The sequence below is a fragment of the Triturus cristatus genome, chromosome 3_2, assembly GCF_964204655.1.
Source record: "Triturus cristatus chromosome 3_2, aTriCri1.1, whole genome shotgun sequence".
Classification (NCBI taxonomy): Eukaryota; Metazoa; Chordata; class Amphibia; order Caudata; family Salamandridae; genus Triturus; species Triturus cristatus.
In genome coordinates this window covers 112,628,029-112,645,627 of record NC_140584.1, presented here as the reverse complement: position 1 = coordinate 112,645,627, position 17,599 = coordinate 112,628,029, and the positions used below count along the sequence as shown (strand labels likewise).

Here is a 17,599-nt window from a genome sequence, read left to right as displayed (position 1 = left end):
TTGTCATAGGGAGGTTGCGTAGCTTTCGATAGAATTCTTTTTTTCTGGCTGAATATGTTTCATTTTGTCACAAACAGCAACATATTATAAACAGATAAACGCAACAAAATTATTACAATAGAGCAAACGAACAAGTATATATCTAAAAAAAATACCAACACTAGCCATTCAGGAGGGAAAAAAACCAAAGAACCTAGTTTTAAGGAAACCAAATACATTTGTAGAACGGAACAACGCAATTTGGAGAAAAAAAACTGCTACAATGTAGCGGTAAAGAGCTAATTCCACAAGCAATATACAAATACGCGACATTTTTTTAACATAAATAAGAACACCTCAAATGAATTAAATTAAGCACTTTCTAAAACAAAAATAAGTAATTAGGAATAAGGCCTTTATAAACTTTTATTAATCCCACAAAAACTGCAATGATGCTTGAGAGCTTAAACAAATAACAAGTCATCTTGGAAACTAGACTCCAGTTTCTGTGGGAAGCAGGGCCGGACTGGCCGTAGCGGGCACCGGGCAATCCCCGGTGGGCCGCACGGGTGAAGGCCGGTTTTGGGCTCGGCGCCCATCCAAGCGGAGGGAGGGGGGGCGGCCGAGCACTTTGCCAGGGCCGGTTTTGGTTCCCAGTCCGGCCCTGGTGGGAAGCATCACAGTGGGGGATTTCAGGCAGTTGACACAAAGATCACACAATGTTTACGTGCCAAGAAATCACATATGCCTGTGTTAACACCGATTGCGGTCTAAACTGTTATGCTAATGGACTTTTTTTTATAGCGAAGCTATCTCCTTTCACACCAGAAGAACAAATCTATTCAACATTCTCACAGGATTGCAGACTCGTGGTCGCATCCTTGACGTATTATTTTTTTTAAAAAAAAAGGTCAAAAGTAATCCCATTACAATATGCTTATGCACCAAACATAACCTAAAGGCGTAGAAATATGCTTTCAACCTTTTCAAGCCACCAAAAGGAACATTTTACTTACCAAATCAACAAATGTACAGTGGCTAAGTCAGTTGAAATCTTTGTAGTCCGTTTACGTCTACCGTGCCATAAAACAGCTCAATACTCTGCTGTTCGTTTAAAAGGAGACAACTATGTTCCACTAAAGGAAAACTGCAAAACATTATACACCCACAAATGCAACAAAATGATTACAATAGAGCTAATGTACAAGTATATATGTAAAAAAAATATACCAACATAGTCCGTCCGGGAAAAAAATATGCCTTCAGACATAAATAAATAAATTAAACTAAAAACATATCAACATTCCCGATACCAGCTCAGTACTTTTAACCACATATAAATACACATAAAATAAAATGTGCCTTTCTACGTCCTGAAAAGCACATGAAAGATACTACGTAAAAAAAAAACATTACTGAAACTCATAACCTCAACGTGAATAAATACACATATTACAGTTGTACTGTATTATATTGTATTGTATTGTAATTGCATTTATATAGCGCTTACTACCCCTGACTAGGCATCAAAGCGCTTTTTCGGCAAGTAGCACGCTACTCCGGGACCCATAGAGGATTAGTGTTGAATTAGTATAGTGAAACATGCAAGTCAATTTTAAGTGGTGGATAGGTTCGTCAGTTATTTGGATTCGGAAGGATAGCAGAAGGATAGAAGAGGGAATTACGATGCACGGTTTCTGGCATGGTTTCCATACTGGCCTGTCCGACATGGAAACCATGCTGCAATACGTGTTTGGGGGCCCCAAGCAGGACCCCCTTTGGTGCGCAGCCTACGGTTAGGGGTTGAGAGGGCACCATAGGTGTCCACCACAGGGTGCAGGGATGAACCGCACCTCCCATTTCCCTATGGGAGCATGTATTGCGGCCAATTTACGGCCGCAATGCATGCTCCCCTAGGGAAATGTAGAAATGCGACCGAACAGTGTTAGGCCTCATCCTAATGAGGTGGTCATGATCACCGACCAGAGGTCAGTCAGTCCCGTGACTGAGACGGTGTCAGGCGAACTTGAGTCCGCCTGACATTGTAATTCGTCCATAAGTGTTAGAAAAACTAGCACAGGAAACACAAGTACTACGACCAACACCCACTCGTCTTTGATCATTCGTGTTATTTCCAAGCTCCAACACTAAATGTTTGCAGCTAACATACCCTAATTATGCCACATGGTGTGTTGGCGTAATTTGGGGATTTTTACATTCCAAGCGCAACATCACATTCCTAAAATTAGACGAGCTTATACCCATCTGACACAGATTTCACCCGGGCCTACAAACGTGGAGTTTTGGATAAAAGGAAACAATCTAATCGAAATAGAAAAGGGTAATTGAATTCTACGGAATGTGTGATGGAGTTAGAATTGGCACCGAAAGAGGACCAGTACAATCTGTGTTAGAATTAGTGATGTTAGCTATATTGCACTAGTGCAAGGCTATAGGTGATGCATTTACAAGACAGCAAATCTCTTTGGTTGGTATGAAGGATTAGAATGACTATTGAAACCACTTCATTTGTAAATCCTCCATTTTTAGCAAAATGAATAATGAAGTAGGTGGTTTTTTTGCCTCTATTAAAACTGATTAGTGTTTAATAGTTTATTTGGTTAGACACAGTTCCTTACCATTTTTCCATGTTCTTGTCAGTCCTGAAGCATATACTGAGAACATCTCCAAAAAAAGAGTTCAGCCGGAACAGGAGGCATCTACAAAGCCTGGCGCCCTTGTTCAGTACAGGGGATGAAACCCCTGAAACCATCCCAACCAAGATCGTGGGCAATATCCCAAAATGGATCTGTGGAAGTTTCCTCCGAAATGGACCCGGGAAGTTTGAGTTCGGGAACGACAAGTAAGTAAATTCTTCTTTATTGCAATCTTTGTTTGATCAAGCATGATTTTCTTCCATTTTGAATACAAGTAGAAGACCCGCCAGCTCTTCCATAAGGTATTTATGAGAACCAGTAAATATTCTGCGCTTGTTGTCCAATCACTGAACTCTTCTTATATTTTTTACATAATTTTCTTCTCTTTTTTTCTAGGTTTAACCATTGGTTTGACGGCATGGCACTAATGCACCAGTTTAAAATAGAAAATGGCACTGTGACATACATGAGCAAGTTTCTGCAAAGCGACTCCTACTTGTCTAACAAGGAAAAGAACAGAATTGTGGTCTCGGAATTTGGAACATTAGCGATGCCAGATCCTTGCAAGAGTCTTTTTGAACGTTTCATGTCCAGATTTGAAATGCCAAGTATGTCCTGTTATCTAAGTAGCTCACTAAATTGTATATATTTGAGATAGTATTTCCACAAGATTGAGTGCCTATCCTGATTGCACAAATGTTGATATAAAATTACTCATATTCTGGAAAACACGAAATCTGAAGGGCAAAGGTAACCTAATCTGAATTGCTCTGTTTTTTACACTGGTATATTTAACTTATTTCATGCACTGGTATTGGCTGGCTGGAAGGGGTCTGCTAATATCACAAAAACTATGATAGTCGAATGGTCTGATTGCTTAAACTTCCAGTGTCTCTTTGTCATGTGCTAGTCTATGCCCCCCTCCGGCTTAAAAATAGTGAAACTGCAGGCTTCTAATCCAAGTGTGTTGTTGTATAACTCTGATGACAGTTCTGAAAGTGTTGCTGAGTGGGTGGCGGGCCACAACTTTGTATCGACCGGTATAATTCCAGAAAACCTACTTATAAGCACATTGATGGTACTATTCATGTTAATGTAAGTCTTTCAAACACTTTAATTAATTTTCTTATTCATTTGCCTGCTGGGGTCACCAGTATGCCTCATGCTTCCTTTTTTTGTATACCAATTTTTGTTCAGAATTTTCATTAGTAAAGAACATTGCATCTTGTCCGGACTGTAGCAGAATAACAAGGGAGTCTCCACAATATCATAAACAAAGCAATGCTGGCAGTATTCCATCTGTTGCTCAATGCTTGATAGTAAAGAGAACAGATGTTAAAGGAAAACCTAGGAGAGTAAACTCCCCTTCCCAACTACTACAGAAACCATTTACCCTCTCCTTCCTACCCTCTCCCGCTAAGGCCCCTGGAAGTGAGGTAACTCTACCACCTGTTGTATAATTTGCGAAAGAATAAAAAAATATCGATCTGACCATCTCTACTCAGCCCAACCAAATCCGCCTGGGTGTTCGTTCTCCCTCCTGTGGAAGGGCCGCTACAGTACTCTGACATCTGGGAGTCATAATGATGCTCAGGAGGTCCTTACACACAACCGTATACACAGGCTTCCATTTGGTTTCAAAGCGAAGTAGGGTACCATTCGTATTGTTGGCCAATTGTTCAAGGGCTAATATTGTCCACAGCTTGTGGTACCATTGGCAAAGTGGTGGAGTATCTTTTGTCATACAGTGGAAGGCTATAGTTCGTTTTGCAGCTCCCAGACACTGCAGCACCAAATGCCAATAATTTTTAGACATAATTTCAAGGTCAGTGGGTCTCAAACCATGCAACATGTCTTCTGGGACGAAGGGTCTCGGATACCCCGATAGTTCCTTTGGTAGAGCCGCAACTACCTTCTCAGAAAGCACAGACCTGTGGGCACTGCCACCAAATGCGCATTCTGTCAACTTCTGGCCATGGATCCACTCTATCAATTGAGATTAACATTCTGAAACATGCAATGCAAGCCGGAGGGAGTGTAGTTCCACCCATACCTTTCTTTATAGTGAATCTCCCTCACTAAGACTGACTTTGAGGTGGAATGTATGTCTCTCCCCAGACATTCCCACTATTTCTGTGTTATTTGTTGCCTTAATGCCCGCTTCCACTTCCTGTTGTGGAGCCAGGCACAGGAAGCCTCAAGTGCCAAGTCAGATTTAGTACCTCTAGTGCCCACCAACTTGGGAAATAGGGATTCCTATGTAGTTTTGTCCTTGGGTGCAGCAAGTCGGATTGTGGTGTTGGCGAACCAGTTTCTTTTGCAACACGTCGCATATTCGTTCCCCCATAGGAGAGGTGAAGCTCTCTTTCACATTGCAAGAATTTCTTGGGTACAGAGGCTTTGAACATTCTCGAAAGCATCCTACACCTGCCTCTCTCCATCCCAGAAATGCGGGTCCTTCTGCTGCTCAAGAGAAATCATTGCTAAAGTGAATAGGAATATAGGGTGAGGGATAAGACACAAGGCTCGAGCTTCTATAGAGGTGCCCAGATCCACAGTGTTCTAGTGAGTGGAGAGTTATATATGTATTTGGTGGCCTGAGTTCCTTATCCAGAGAGACCAGGCGAGACAGGGGCCTTCAGACAATGGAGTGCATCCATTCTTCTCAGATTTCGCCGTGGACCACGTCACTGCTACTCTCCATTGGGACACCACGCAGTGCAAGGTAATATTGAGTAATATCAATCCACCGTCTTCTCTGCTTTGTGTTAGGAGCTTAGCCTGTGTATATGCAACCCATATAGGCTCCCCTTAGTCTGGAGTTTTTGAATAAAAAAACGTTGTTGTGTCTCCAGTGCCGCATGTGGGTGCAGAGCACTGTATGGGTTGCTCCACATACTTCTCTGCTGCTCGCTTTGTTTAGACTAAGAGATTCATCCAATCCATATGAATCTGTTGTGGGTCCAGGATCTCATAGTCAGCTTGTGGATTAAGACAGGGTAAGCTAGATGGGTTCCTCTTTCTGTTTCCTGAAATAAAACAAAGTCAATTGTATTGATCACAGTAGCCTTCATACATCAGCCCATCCTTCCTGGCTTGAGGCTCTCTGGAGCCAGTGAAATACATAAGTTGATCAGGTGTTTCCTAAAATGTACACAGTTCTTTTGGAAACGAACACTTCTCCTTTTTTCTCTTTCAGCATCTACAGACAATGCAAGTGTTAACTTTGTCTTCTACAGAGGGGACTACTACGTCAGCACAGAGACCAACTTCATGCGTCGGATCGACCCCAACAACCTTAAAACGTTAGAAAAGGTAAAGCTCGTTCTTTGACTGTGAAATGAGAATGCATGTGTCAGTGGAGAGTACATTTACAATTTATGGTGATAAAATGATTGTTTGCTTTGTTGCATGAAGGACGATTGTCCAGAAGGACAAGGGGTAGCAGACTTGACGTCACTTAATCTTCGATCATCCATGAGATAGTGATGGCTCCCATTTGCGGTTGAGTGTCAAGTGAGATGTCAATGTGTCAGACTACATAGTGATAATGGCTTCCATTGCCAGTTTTCACTTTCTGTTCCTGCTGCTGTTTTTGTGGCTCCTGAGACCAGCAGAGCAGAGCAGTGCCAAGTGTACCACAGGGCAAGCCACGGGTAGCACCTGCTAGTCTGGAACGAACGAATGAATTAATGAATGAAGTATGATTTATAAAGTGCCGCCGCTACTCCTAAGGGAATCTAGCTGATAGCAGGGACATCTTAAGAATTTTGGGGGCCCTGGGACAAACGTTTTTTGGTGTCCCCTGTTTGGAACAGCTTTGATTTTAGGATCCAGTTTCAAATCTTTCATGCCCTCTTCGGCCAGGTCACTGACCGTGCACAGGTACACTTGTCCAAATTCTAAATGTATTTCCATCTACTATTCATGGATAGTGACTTGTGTTTTCAATATTGTAAGACGACAGGGGCGCCCTAATATTACTGCAAATAATCTCTGTGACACCCTCCCATTTCTAATATGTGAGGTCCTGTATTTTTATGGATGTTGCATGAAACATAAACACACTTTTCTGCAAAATATCAGTATTCGACTGTCACACGCCACGCACATTAAAAATAAATGAAAGGAAAATGGCATTTAAAAGAATCTATTTAAGAAATAATAAGGCCACAACATCACGACTCTCAGCAGAACAGAGCTGGCTCTATCAGGGACCCCCCCTGAAAGGCTGGGGCCCTGGGCCAGAGCCCACTTTGCCCATGCCTTAAAATGTATCTGGGTGCTAGTAGTTATACTAGTTGAAAGATCCACTCTTATTTTTCTGAAGGGCAAGTCCCTAGCATTGCTTTTTAGCTCCAAAGGAAGGGAGTCCCCCAATTTAGTAGACAGGTGGGAGAGGTATATCTGATAACAGGAATATACAGTGGGCCAGCACTGTTCGCCTAAGGGATAGAGCATAATCTGCAATGCACTGGAATCCAGTGAGGACATTTAAGGGGGGTGCTAATGGGGATATTAATAATCTAGGCGAGTGGCTGCACTCTGAATCAGTTGACAGTTTTCTGTGAGATGCTGTGGGACATCTAAGTATAATAAAGTATAGCCCTCATGCTAGAAATGTTAACAACTTCGATCATTTGCCATAATCGCCTCAGCACCAGAAATGCAGTGCCTCTGTGAGAAGCCAAAGAGCAACTGACATGTCAGCTGACTGGAATACACTAAGGCCGGATTACGAGTTTGTGTTAAAAGAAGGTGCTATTTATTGCACCTCATAAATAATAACGCAGTATACCTTACTTCGCCTGTGTGATAAATAACGCCTATTACGTTTTATTAGGGAATAACAGGCAGATTTTGGTGTTAACACACCAAAACCAGCATGGTACTGTAAATACCATACACATTTCCCATGTTAAATTACGGCAGGTATGACCTGCTCATATTTAATGAAGGTTGAGTTATTTAACTCCCCTGATAATTCTCAGATGCGATGAATAACTCCCGGCTTTAGATTCCCACCCATGCGCAAACAGGGTGTAAAGAGGTGTGAAGTATGACTCTGACCAGCTTGGATTGGTATATAGGTGTTTAATATGAATTAGCAAGATAAGTAACTCGCTGCATACGGTTTCATCCGAATGTATCCCTTTGAGTCATCTAGGCTAATCCTGATCCCTCTTGGTTCTCTCAGATGCCTTCATGAGTGTCTTTTTGGTACCCTCGGGGAAAATAAAATAGGAGGTCTTAGTAACCCATCAATGACTTTAGTTTGGATCCTGCCACCAACACCTCAGTGAAACACAGAAAAAGGACCAGTGTATACAAAGTAGGACCGTGGGTATTGTACGTCAGACCCAGGGGTGAAAACCCTTCTTTAACACCCCTAGGCACTCACTCCTTGCTGGTGTAGGGTCTCCACAACCTATGTATGTGTACGCGACCACAGGTTCAGAAAACACTCTTGTTTCCTGTGCACCAATAAGTTCAATCAGGGTGGTGCTCTCTTCAGTGCCTTTTAGCAGCCGTATGAATATTAGGTAGGTAGTGCGCAGTACTCCCCACCCTAGCCCCTACCACCCCACCAAGTTTCCCCATGCCCCCGCCCACCAGACAGCGCTCAAAACACCCCTGCAAGTCACTTGCCTGATACTGCAGCTCTTAGCCAGAGCCACTGCGACCTTGTCCAGAACATCTTTCCCAGGATCTCGCAGACGCCACCCTCCTTTCTCCTGGAGGTCCTCAGCTCCGTTGGGTCTTCCGTCCCTTGCTGGCCTTCTGCAGCTGGTACCTCTCACGCCATTGGTGGTGCCACGTCTGTCGACAACGATCGATCCCACTAGAGTAAGAGGGGGAGGCTTTGTGTTAATTGTATTTCCCCTAGAGCAAGGGACAAGACTGCCCTCTATCACCTCCTCTCTCTCTCTCTTGGCTCTAGAACCCTTTCTACATCATCTCCGTGAAAATAAAGGTATATCTGAGGTTTCATTCAGTAACCAAACAATAAAATTGGCTGCATACACAGACGACGTCTTAATTGCCTCTGAGGATTCCTCCTCCTCAATTAACACACTGATGACATCAATGCAAGAATTTGCGGACATATCAGGCTACACCCTAAATAGGTATAAATCAGAGGTTAAACTCCTTAACACCATAAGTGATAAAGGTATCTAAGGTGATTCAGGAGTCGCATGGCAACTGAGATGCATCAAATACCTGGGAGTGGAGTTCTCTAGTGACCTCATCACTACATTAAAATGTTATGAATACTCACTAATTAAGATAAATACCCTTCTATATTGATGGTCACCTAAATTTCTTTCCTTGTGGGGTAGGGCTGAAACCCATAAGCTGATGATCACCCATCTCGTTAATGACCTAATCAGTATACTCCCCATGTCCCTCTCAGTAGATTTTTTAGCCAAAATAGACAACATTTTCAAAAAATTCTTATGGCGAGGTAATATCCAAGAATATCCCTTAAAAAACATACTCAGTAAAATTCACAGTGGAATAGGCCTGCCTAACTTTAAGAACTCCCAGACTGCATTTATTTTTAAACATATTACCAGTTGGTTTATTGAGGATGCAGACTACACTCCTGTTTGGGTAAACCTAGAAAAATCTGTTCTAAACAACAGACCCATTAGTGCTTACAAAAAAAAGCATAATCTCAACCTGCCCCATTACAGATACATAATGAATAACACCAAGAGAGCCATCCTTAGGATGGACTTCCTCTCAAAAATGATCCATAATCTCACCTGTCATGCATGTGCATAAATCCCAAAATTAAGATCGATGGTCAGACGATACTATGGCCCGACTGGTCGGAAAAAAGGTATGAACCCGGTCAAAGACATTTTTGACAACAAACTCCCTCTTCCCTTCTCTGTACTACAATCCCGCTTTAGATTGAATAACTTGAACTTTTATACATTTTTGAGACCAAGAGTGCAGATATCAAAATGCCTTTCATTTAAAAATAGCCCCTCACTCCCGAACCTCATCAGTGCTCTATACAAAACAGGGCACATCGTATCTAAAGTGTAAAAGCTTCTCTCGCCCAAATCACACAGATCCAAAACTCACAATGAACAGAAATGGGAAGCACATCCCTCAAAAAGCAATATAATATTTGACTGATACCTTATTTATAAATCCACTTTCTCAAACATGATTTCCCATATCTCTCTCTCAAAGTAAATACATGATTATCTATAGACGCTATTGGACTCCAGAAAAGCTCCAGAAACGTAATCTCACATGAGATTCCATATGCTGTCACTGTAATGAACATACGGGCGACCTAGCACATATGCTCTTTGATTGCCCCATCTCCACAATTACTGGAAAGCTATTTTTACATTTATAAAAAATGTTCTACATATTTCCCCAACACCTGAATTTACTTAAATCCTTCTGGGCCCTTTGGACCCCCAAATAAACAAGCTTACAACCAATCGGAAGGTAGCATTTAAGACACAGGCCAATGAAAATGATGGGCGGAGAGTGAGCGGAGCTTACACGAAGCTTCCATGCTATACTGAATACTGCATGCCTCGCAAAGCGAGCAACGCATGTGCTGCAATGCTAGGCTCGACCGAAAAATGAAGCTGATGTAGACTTACTAGACCTAATGCTTATCCTTGCCTATAAGCTCATCCTCACCAACTGTAAGAACTTTGGCATAAATATCTCATTCTACATGTGGCAAGAATGGGTTGTATTCCTAAAGAGGTGCAGACATCTCTTTACAGTGCTCCCCATGGCGTCTATTTGACAGACCGCCCATTTTACAGACCAATATGGAACTCGCAAGATGTCGCTACTAGTCACTCTGACTCTCCATAAAAGTACACCTTCAACATGTGACAAACTTATTTTTCCTCAAGTTAGCCCTTTCATAAGTCTCCTAATCATGAACCTCAGTAACAAATCAAAACCATAGCTTCTCACCTTTTGATTTACATCTGTTCCTCATGCTTCTCATCCCTTGATTTACTTCTGTTCCTCATGCAACACTGCCTCAAATACCAGTCCTAGTATTGGCTGTTTATTCGGTTGTGCATAAAAATAATATGAAGATATTTCCGAAACGACAACTGTGGATTTTATGTATTGTTTACTTACTTAATTGTTTGCCATAAATCCTCATATGATATTCTAATCTTAGTATATTGGATGCCTACTATATGTACAATGATTACTCTCAATGTATGCACACACTATTCCCCTGTTCTTGCCTTCTCTACCCACTCCTAGTGTGCTTTATGAATGACGTACCTAAAAGTGAGATTCAAACGTCAAACACTATCTTCAATTGTATTTGATATTCCGAACTGTATTTTTGTTTCTACAAATTTTGCAAAATCCAGTAAAAATTACTTGGAAAATATTCATCTGGCTAAATGCATGATACACCCTCCCTTTCAATGGCCAAATAATTCCTTTCTGTCATCAACACTGATCTGAATCCATATAAAACTGTTCTCTGACTCTTTATCTGCCCCATTGGCCCCTACAGCTAAGATACAGTGTCCTGTATTTGAATATGGAAATAAAGGAGGTGCACAGAAAATAAAGTTTTTAAAATTTGTCAAGTGCCAGTTTATGAACATCAACCCACACAAATTGTACACCTTTCTTTAACAGACATCCGAGAGATGTAGCCTGTTATGCAAAGTGTTGGACACAACTCGAACAAAATTCATCAAGTCCCAAAAAATGAGCTGTGAGAACACTTCCCTTTTTGCATGGTCATCCCCATTTTTTGCTAAATTTAATTGCTGGTTTTATAAATCTACACAGAGGGGCACTGTTTTCCAGTGCCCAGTGTATATATGCCCTAACCTCTAAAGCATGAAGAAATTAGCTAATAACTGATTGACTTTGTTAACCCTTATATAAGACCATAATATATGGTATAGAGACTTTACCCATAGCATGTAAATTTAAATGAAAACTGTGGAATGCAGCACTTATTGTGCCTTTCACTAGTGTGATGAGGAAATCATGACTTCAGGCCTACAATTGTAGCCTGACTGCTGCTGGTTAAACCTGCAGTGTTACCTGTGACAGGTAAAAACCTCCCTTTTGAATATTAGTAAGTCACCTCTATATACGCCTTGTAACCTCAACGTGGACAGCATGGTATTTAACAGTGAGACATGTAAAAAATTAATTTTAACATGTCCCTACAATGACAAGGTCCTAAATGCTATTTTCAGTGTGGAAGAAAATCAGAGTACATATTAAAATACTAATACTGTATCTTGAGGATGGGAACAGCAAAAAAAAATAAATAAACAACTATTTCTAATTGGTGTTAAAAGTCCAATTCATTCGTGAAGTTGTATTTTTGATAAATATTAAGGAACAGCAACTTTAAAAAAATTACCCTTTCCATGCATAAATGTCTTGGGGCCAGATTGGCATTAGCATTCCAGCAGAGCCAGGCATTGCTCCAATAGTGTCCTGGGTGGAAATAAATGTGCTGCCCTCGCTAGTGCTGATAAATAAAAGGAGGCAGCACCCCCTTTTCACAGGTCAATCCCTATCTGGCCATATCAGAGCAGCGACTTGCCTCTGAATACACATCTCCTCATCTCCCTCAGTTTTGCTGATTCTCCCACAACGTAGCTCTGCCAGGCTGGTTCCAAGTGGTGTATTGGGTTGGGGAGAGAGTGTTGATGCGTTTTGGCAGGGTGTTCGAGATAGATTGGAGGATAATGCAGGGATCTGATGGAGTGCTAAAAACAGTAGATTTAGCATGATTAAGAGCACTTCAATGGAATCCACTGGAGCCAGGGTAGAGCAGCGCTGCTCTTTGCAAGACCTTTAGACAGTTTTTTTACGCCCTGTTGAACAGTGGCACCATGGGCAGCTCGCCCATACCAAAAGTACGCCCTGCTTTCCAGCTACTCCCATCCAGTACTCCACTTTGCATGAGGTGTGAAATTCCTTCCAGGTGTATATATTAGGCTGACCTGAATGGGCAGGGATGGCTCATCTTAGTTCAATAAAATATTCAGGGTGGGAGCAATGCCCTTCCTGTTGATACCCAGGTGTCAAATTCTGCATGAGTGGTCTGTCTGAAGCATGTTTAAATTATAGCACCCTGCAAAGAGAGCAAACAGGATGTCAAGACCAATCTGGTATATCACCCGTCTGGTTGCTGATGGGTCATGCTTTTGTACTATCAGACGTCTGTCTCTGAGTTTGTTGTGGGTAAAGTGTCTACTTCAAACTGGAATTTTTGTGTTCCATGTGTGAGACACTTGGATAACCATAGTATGCTCCCCACTCACACCCCAGCCTCAGAGCAAAAACCTTTGCTTTCTTGGGTTTGTCCTGACACATTGCATTTAGGGCCTGGGAACATTACCCCATTGGTGAGAGAGGAACTAGGAGTGCCTTATGGTATACCCCACACACAGGCTGGTGATCCCTACAAAGGTAGACCCTCACAGGCGTTACTCAAAACACTGCTGAACTTGAGAAAGGAAGCCAGGCGGACTGAACCTGCTGCTCTTGGTGTCTATGACCTATTAGAAAGGCCTGAGGAAGATGGTTCCTTGGGTGGCTCAAGGAATATTAAAAAAAGCTGAAGAAGACTTTACTGTGATGATTCACAGTTGCCCAGTGGCAACTGAACCTCAACTAGACTTTGTTGTTGCCTTTTGCCTGTCACCCTGAAAGTCTGTAGGTATTCATTCTAAGGTCCTGGTGGCCTTGGAAGTGTCAACGACAGTTAGTAACATTTTCAAAACTTTTGCTCCAGAGCTTCAAGTGTGCCAACTGTGAAAAGTATACAACTGGCATTTCCATAGCTTTGGATTGAATTTCTAGTTTGTCCCATATGCAGAAGAATGTTTACTCAGGAAAACAACAAAGTCCCTTTTCGGAGTGGGACTTCTAAACGTTTCTGAACTTCCTTCCCAGGCTCTAGCAGGACCGATCTACTTGGGGTATTCAACCCACATTCCATCTCAGATGGTCCAAATTACACCTGGTTTCTGGTCTACCACAATCATTAGCTACTATTGCAGTTTTGCAGTTTTTGCCTCTACTTACACTTAAATATTTAAAAATTCAAATCTCTGGTCCCCCATTATTGGATTCTTGTCATTTTTCTTATTAAATATTTCTCTATTTTTATGAATTGGTGTGGGATTTTTAGTGCAGTGTGTTTTTGACTTTTTAACTGTTTTGGTACTTCTTAATGCTTTGCACATTTTCTCTAACTTAAGCCTGTCTGCTGTATGTCACAGCTACCAGGGCTTGAGCTCAGGTTTAAATCATTGAAACCTTTGACTGTACCTATAAGGATAGTGACTTTATTACTTGTGGTACTTACCAATACACCCCAAATAATTGACCCTTATTGCTTGGTGTTTTCAAATTTTCTTTGGTCATAAGTAAACTTTTGGTTGAATATCATTTTCATTAATGACATGACAAGGATAGTCAACCTCTTGAGATATCAATTTACGTTTTGCATTTGCAAAGCCATTCTCCTCTGTTGCGAAATGTTGAGAACCATTTTGACTATACAGTTATGTGTTTCAATAGTGTCAGGATAAACTAATCCATCGTCTTGAAATGCTGTAATCCCCTCTTGTTTTCCAAACAATATAAGCATCAGTTTTTGGAAAACAGAAAATGCTGATGCTAGGTGGAACTGTTCAAAGAGGGGGGGGGGGGGGGTGCCCTTTCATCTCGGCTGCTCTGGGGCTAATGTACTGACCATGAGAAAATGGGGATCGCAGGAACCAATATAAACGATTAGTTTATATATGCAAAACAACTATTATTTGTGTACCAGTCACAAAAATAAATTGTGTCAAACTAAATAAATCAAATTTACTTGCAAATGCCATATATCCTTGTACTCAACCCTTTGTGCATTTATTTGTATTATAATGCAATTGGGGGTGTTTTAGTAGTAGAAAAGCTTTAAAACACTTATACACACTCATAAATAAACATAGTAAATGTAGATACAGTTCCTGCATCTGCCCGATCCACGACTGAGACAAGTGCAGGAGCAGAGGCAGCGGCTCTGCAACCAGGGCGCCGTATACAGACCCCAACCCGGAAGGATGATGCTCCAGAAAGCTACTCGGAGGCTCCAGACCTCGACCTGTATCTAGACCTTGGGCAGCGAGGATTTTGGAAGCCCAAGACGGGAGCAGAGGCAGTAAACCCATGTTTGAGGGAGAGGGCCTGGCCAAAGGTACCCTCAAGGTAACATCAGAGACAATGACCAGCTTGCAGGTAAATGACTTACAGATAATGCTCAGCCAGGTAGAGCCTGGCAGTGCACAGATTCTTGGCAATAGGGGAGAGGGGGCTAAGACACTTTGAGCACTTCAAGCAGACGCCTCAGATGGGGTGAGGGAGGAAATAAGGGGAAAGATGAACAAAATCGGGATACCTGTAATCACTTCAGTAGCAAACTGAAAGCGTAATAAATAGTGCTACAAGTGGAGGAGAAGGGGAGTTGCAGGAAGATTCCTCTGAAGAGCCCTCTGGAAACCCTCAACAGAGTAGGAAAATCCCTGATTGGACTTTGTGGAAATCACGACGACAGATGTCAAAATGTGATAGGGAAGGCAGGGGAAGTGTGAAGGACACTGATGTAGAGGCAACGGATTACTTTTACTCTTTGTCGGATAACACTAGCACTGTTGATAACTCTGTGTCACTATTGGACATGAGTGAGAGCGAACACCAGCGAGGTGGACACCACCTCAACTATGCGCAAGGTTAAAAGGAAATCAGGGCTCTTGGGACAAGCCAAAAAAAAGGAAAAGATCTGAACTGGGACAAGCCAAAAAAAAGGAAAAGATCTGAACTGGGATTACTCTCTGACTAACTAACTAATGGGGGATGTTGGGGATAAAGTACCTGACTCTGAGGGCAGCGGTACCAAGATATTAGATACAATTGTGCATTCTATTATGGCACATCATGAATAAACAAGGCAGGATAGCTGACGCTCTCAGACAGCTATCCGCAAGGTGCCAGGAACAGTACGGAAAGTTGCCAAAGTATGTAGCAATATCTGCAAATGTTTAACAGAGCTGGAGCCCAGAACCAGAACCCTTGAGACAGATGTTCCAGCAGCCCAGAGCCAGACTGAATTGCATGAGCCCAGACTAGTTGATATCCACTGGAAATTGGAAGATCAGGAAAACCGTCAGCGCCGGAGCAACCTGTGGATTTTGGGTATTCCTGAGAACAAGGAAGGCACGGACATGCATCTCTATATGGTAGATCTGATAAGAAGGGCATTTCCCGATTTGGTGGGGGGGAAATGGGCTCAGGAGATCCAACGTGCCCACCGGGTTCGCCTAACCTCGAAACAGCCAGCTGGACCTGATGCAAAGCCCAGGTCTGTTCTAGTTTACTACGGGAATTATCTCCCTAGGCAGAATATTTATGAGAATGCCAAACCGGAAAGTAAGCGCAAGGTGGATGATATTGTGTTCTTTGCCCGACCCTTTCGTAACTGTCGGTAGGCGCTTGTGGCTACAGCAGATGATGAGTCCATTCAGGCAAAGGGGGCTCAGGCCTATCTTATGAACCCAACAAAGCTAAAAGTGGTAGTTGGCGACAAGGCTCACATCTTTACATCCGAGATCAAAGCAAAGGAACTTTTGGAGGAACTCAGGGGATAGGAGTCACGAAAGCATGAGCAAACATTTGCTCAACTGTCGGGATGGCTAGGATGTAGATTAGATTAGACTAGCATTGAAGTGGATAGTTGAAGAAGGGATCAGTAAGGAGGTCACATGTTTTTTTCTCCTTCTATATCTGTATTCCCTTTGCAGTACGGTAAAGGGAATATGATGCTACTATTTCATGGGGGGGGGGGGGGGAGCATCTGGCCTTTGGTTTTTTTGGTTAAAATTAAATGGGTCCAATGAATGGGGGGCCTCATGGGTCTTGGTGTGGTGCTGCTTCATCACTAACAGACCAGTGGTCTGGAAGCTTCCAAGGGCAGGGAGGGGAAGGCCAGAGGGAAGTGGGTTAGGGTAAGGAGTAGAATAAAAGGGGGAAAAAACAGAAGGGAAAAGCAAAAGATGGTGATCGAGGAAAGAATACTAGAGTAGTGTGGTTTAGATGGAAGGTGGGCATACATGATTATGGCTAAATTGAGGATCTGTTTAGTGAATGTGGGGGGGGGGCTGATCAACAAAAATAAAAGATCCAAAGTATACGAGATATTAAAATGTATTAGCCCAGAAGTAATTTGTCTACAAGAGACACACATCCTATGGTGTAATAAGGATGCCCTTCAGATAAGGGGATATGAGCAGGCTGTATGCTCTACCCAAATTTCTGTGAAAAGAGGGGTAGTCATATTTATTAAACATAAAGCCGGGGTAGTAAAACGTACAGTAGCTGATAAGTGGGGCGGTGGGCAATAGTATCACTAACCACTGGGTTGACTGTAGGGATAGTATATGGGTCGAATCAGAATGATCCCAAAATCTGGGAGGATTTGGAAGTGGAGTTAGCCTCCTGGCCGACCCCTTTGATAATATGCAGTGACTTGAATATACATCTTGGGATCACTAAGGATGGCTTGCTAAAATACAATGGGCGGAACCCCCAAGTATATAGAGCATTAACTACTTATAAGGATAATCATAGTTTGACTGATGTCTGGGCATATAAGTATTCCACCGATCCCGGGTATACCCATTTCTCTCACCCCCACAAAAAGTATTTTTGGTTGAACTATTTTTTGGCTCCGACCAATATGCTTGACGAGGTAGAGATTACAAAACTTCCCCAACTTTTTTCAGACCATAATCCGGTACTTTGGGAAGTATCAGGGCAAGGAGCAGAGGTGAGACAGCATAGCTGGTCATTCGATAGGAAATTATTAGCTAACGAAGAATTTTCCGCTTATATAAAACATTGGGTAAGGGAGTTCTTAGATA

At 42.3% G+C, this 17,599-nt stretch overlaps 1 protein-coding gene across 1 annotated transcript in view; it reads left to right on the top strand.

Annotated features, from left to right (window-relative positions):
- The window catches only part of LOC146856880 (carotenoid-cleaving dioxygenase, mitochondrial-like), a 165,022-nt gene that overhangs the window by 34,693 nt on the left and 112,730 nt on the right, over positions 1 to 17,599 (top strand). Inside the window, exons 2-4 of the mRNA XM_085647337.1 lie at positions 2,641 to 2,842; positions 3,033 to 3,244; positions 5,836 to 5,951. Coding sequence (XP_085503463.1) covers positions 2,641 to 2,842; positions 3,033 to 3,244; positions 5,836 to 5,951 — 530 coding nt within the window. The remainder of the gene's footprint in view (positions 1 to 2,640; positions 2,843 to 3,032; positions 3,245 to 5,835; positions 5,952 to 17,599) is intronic.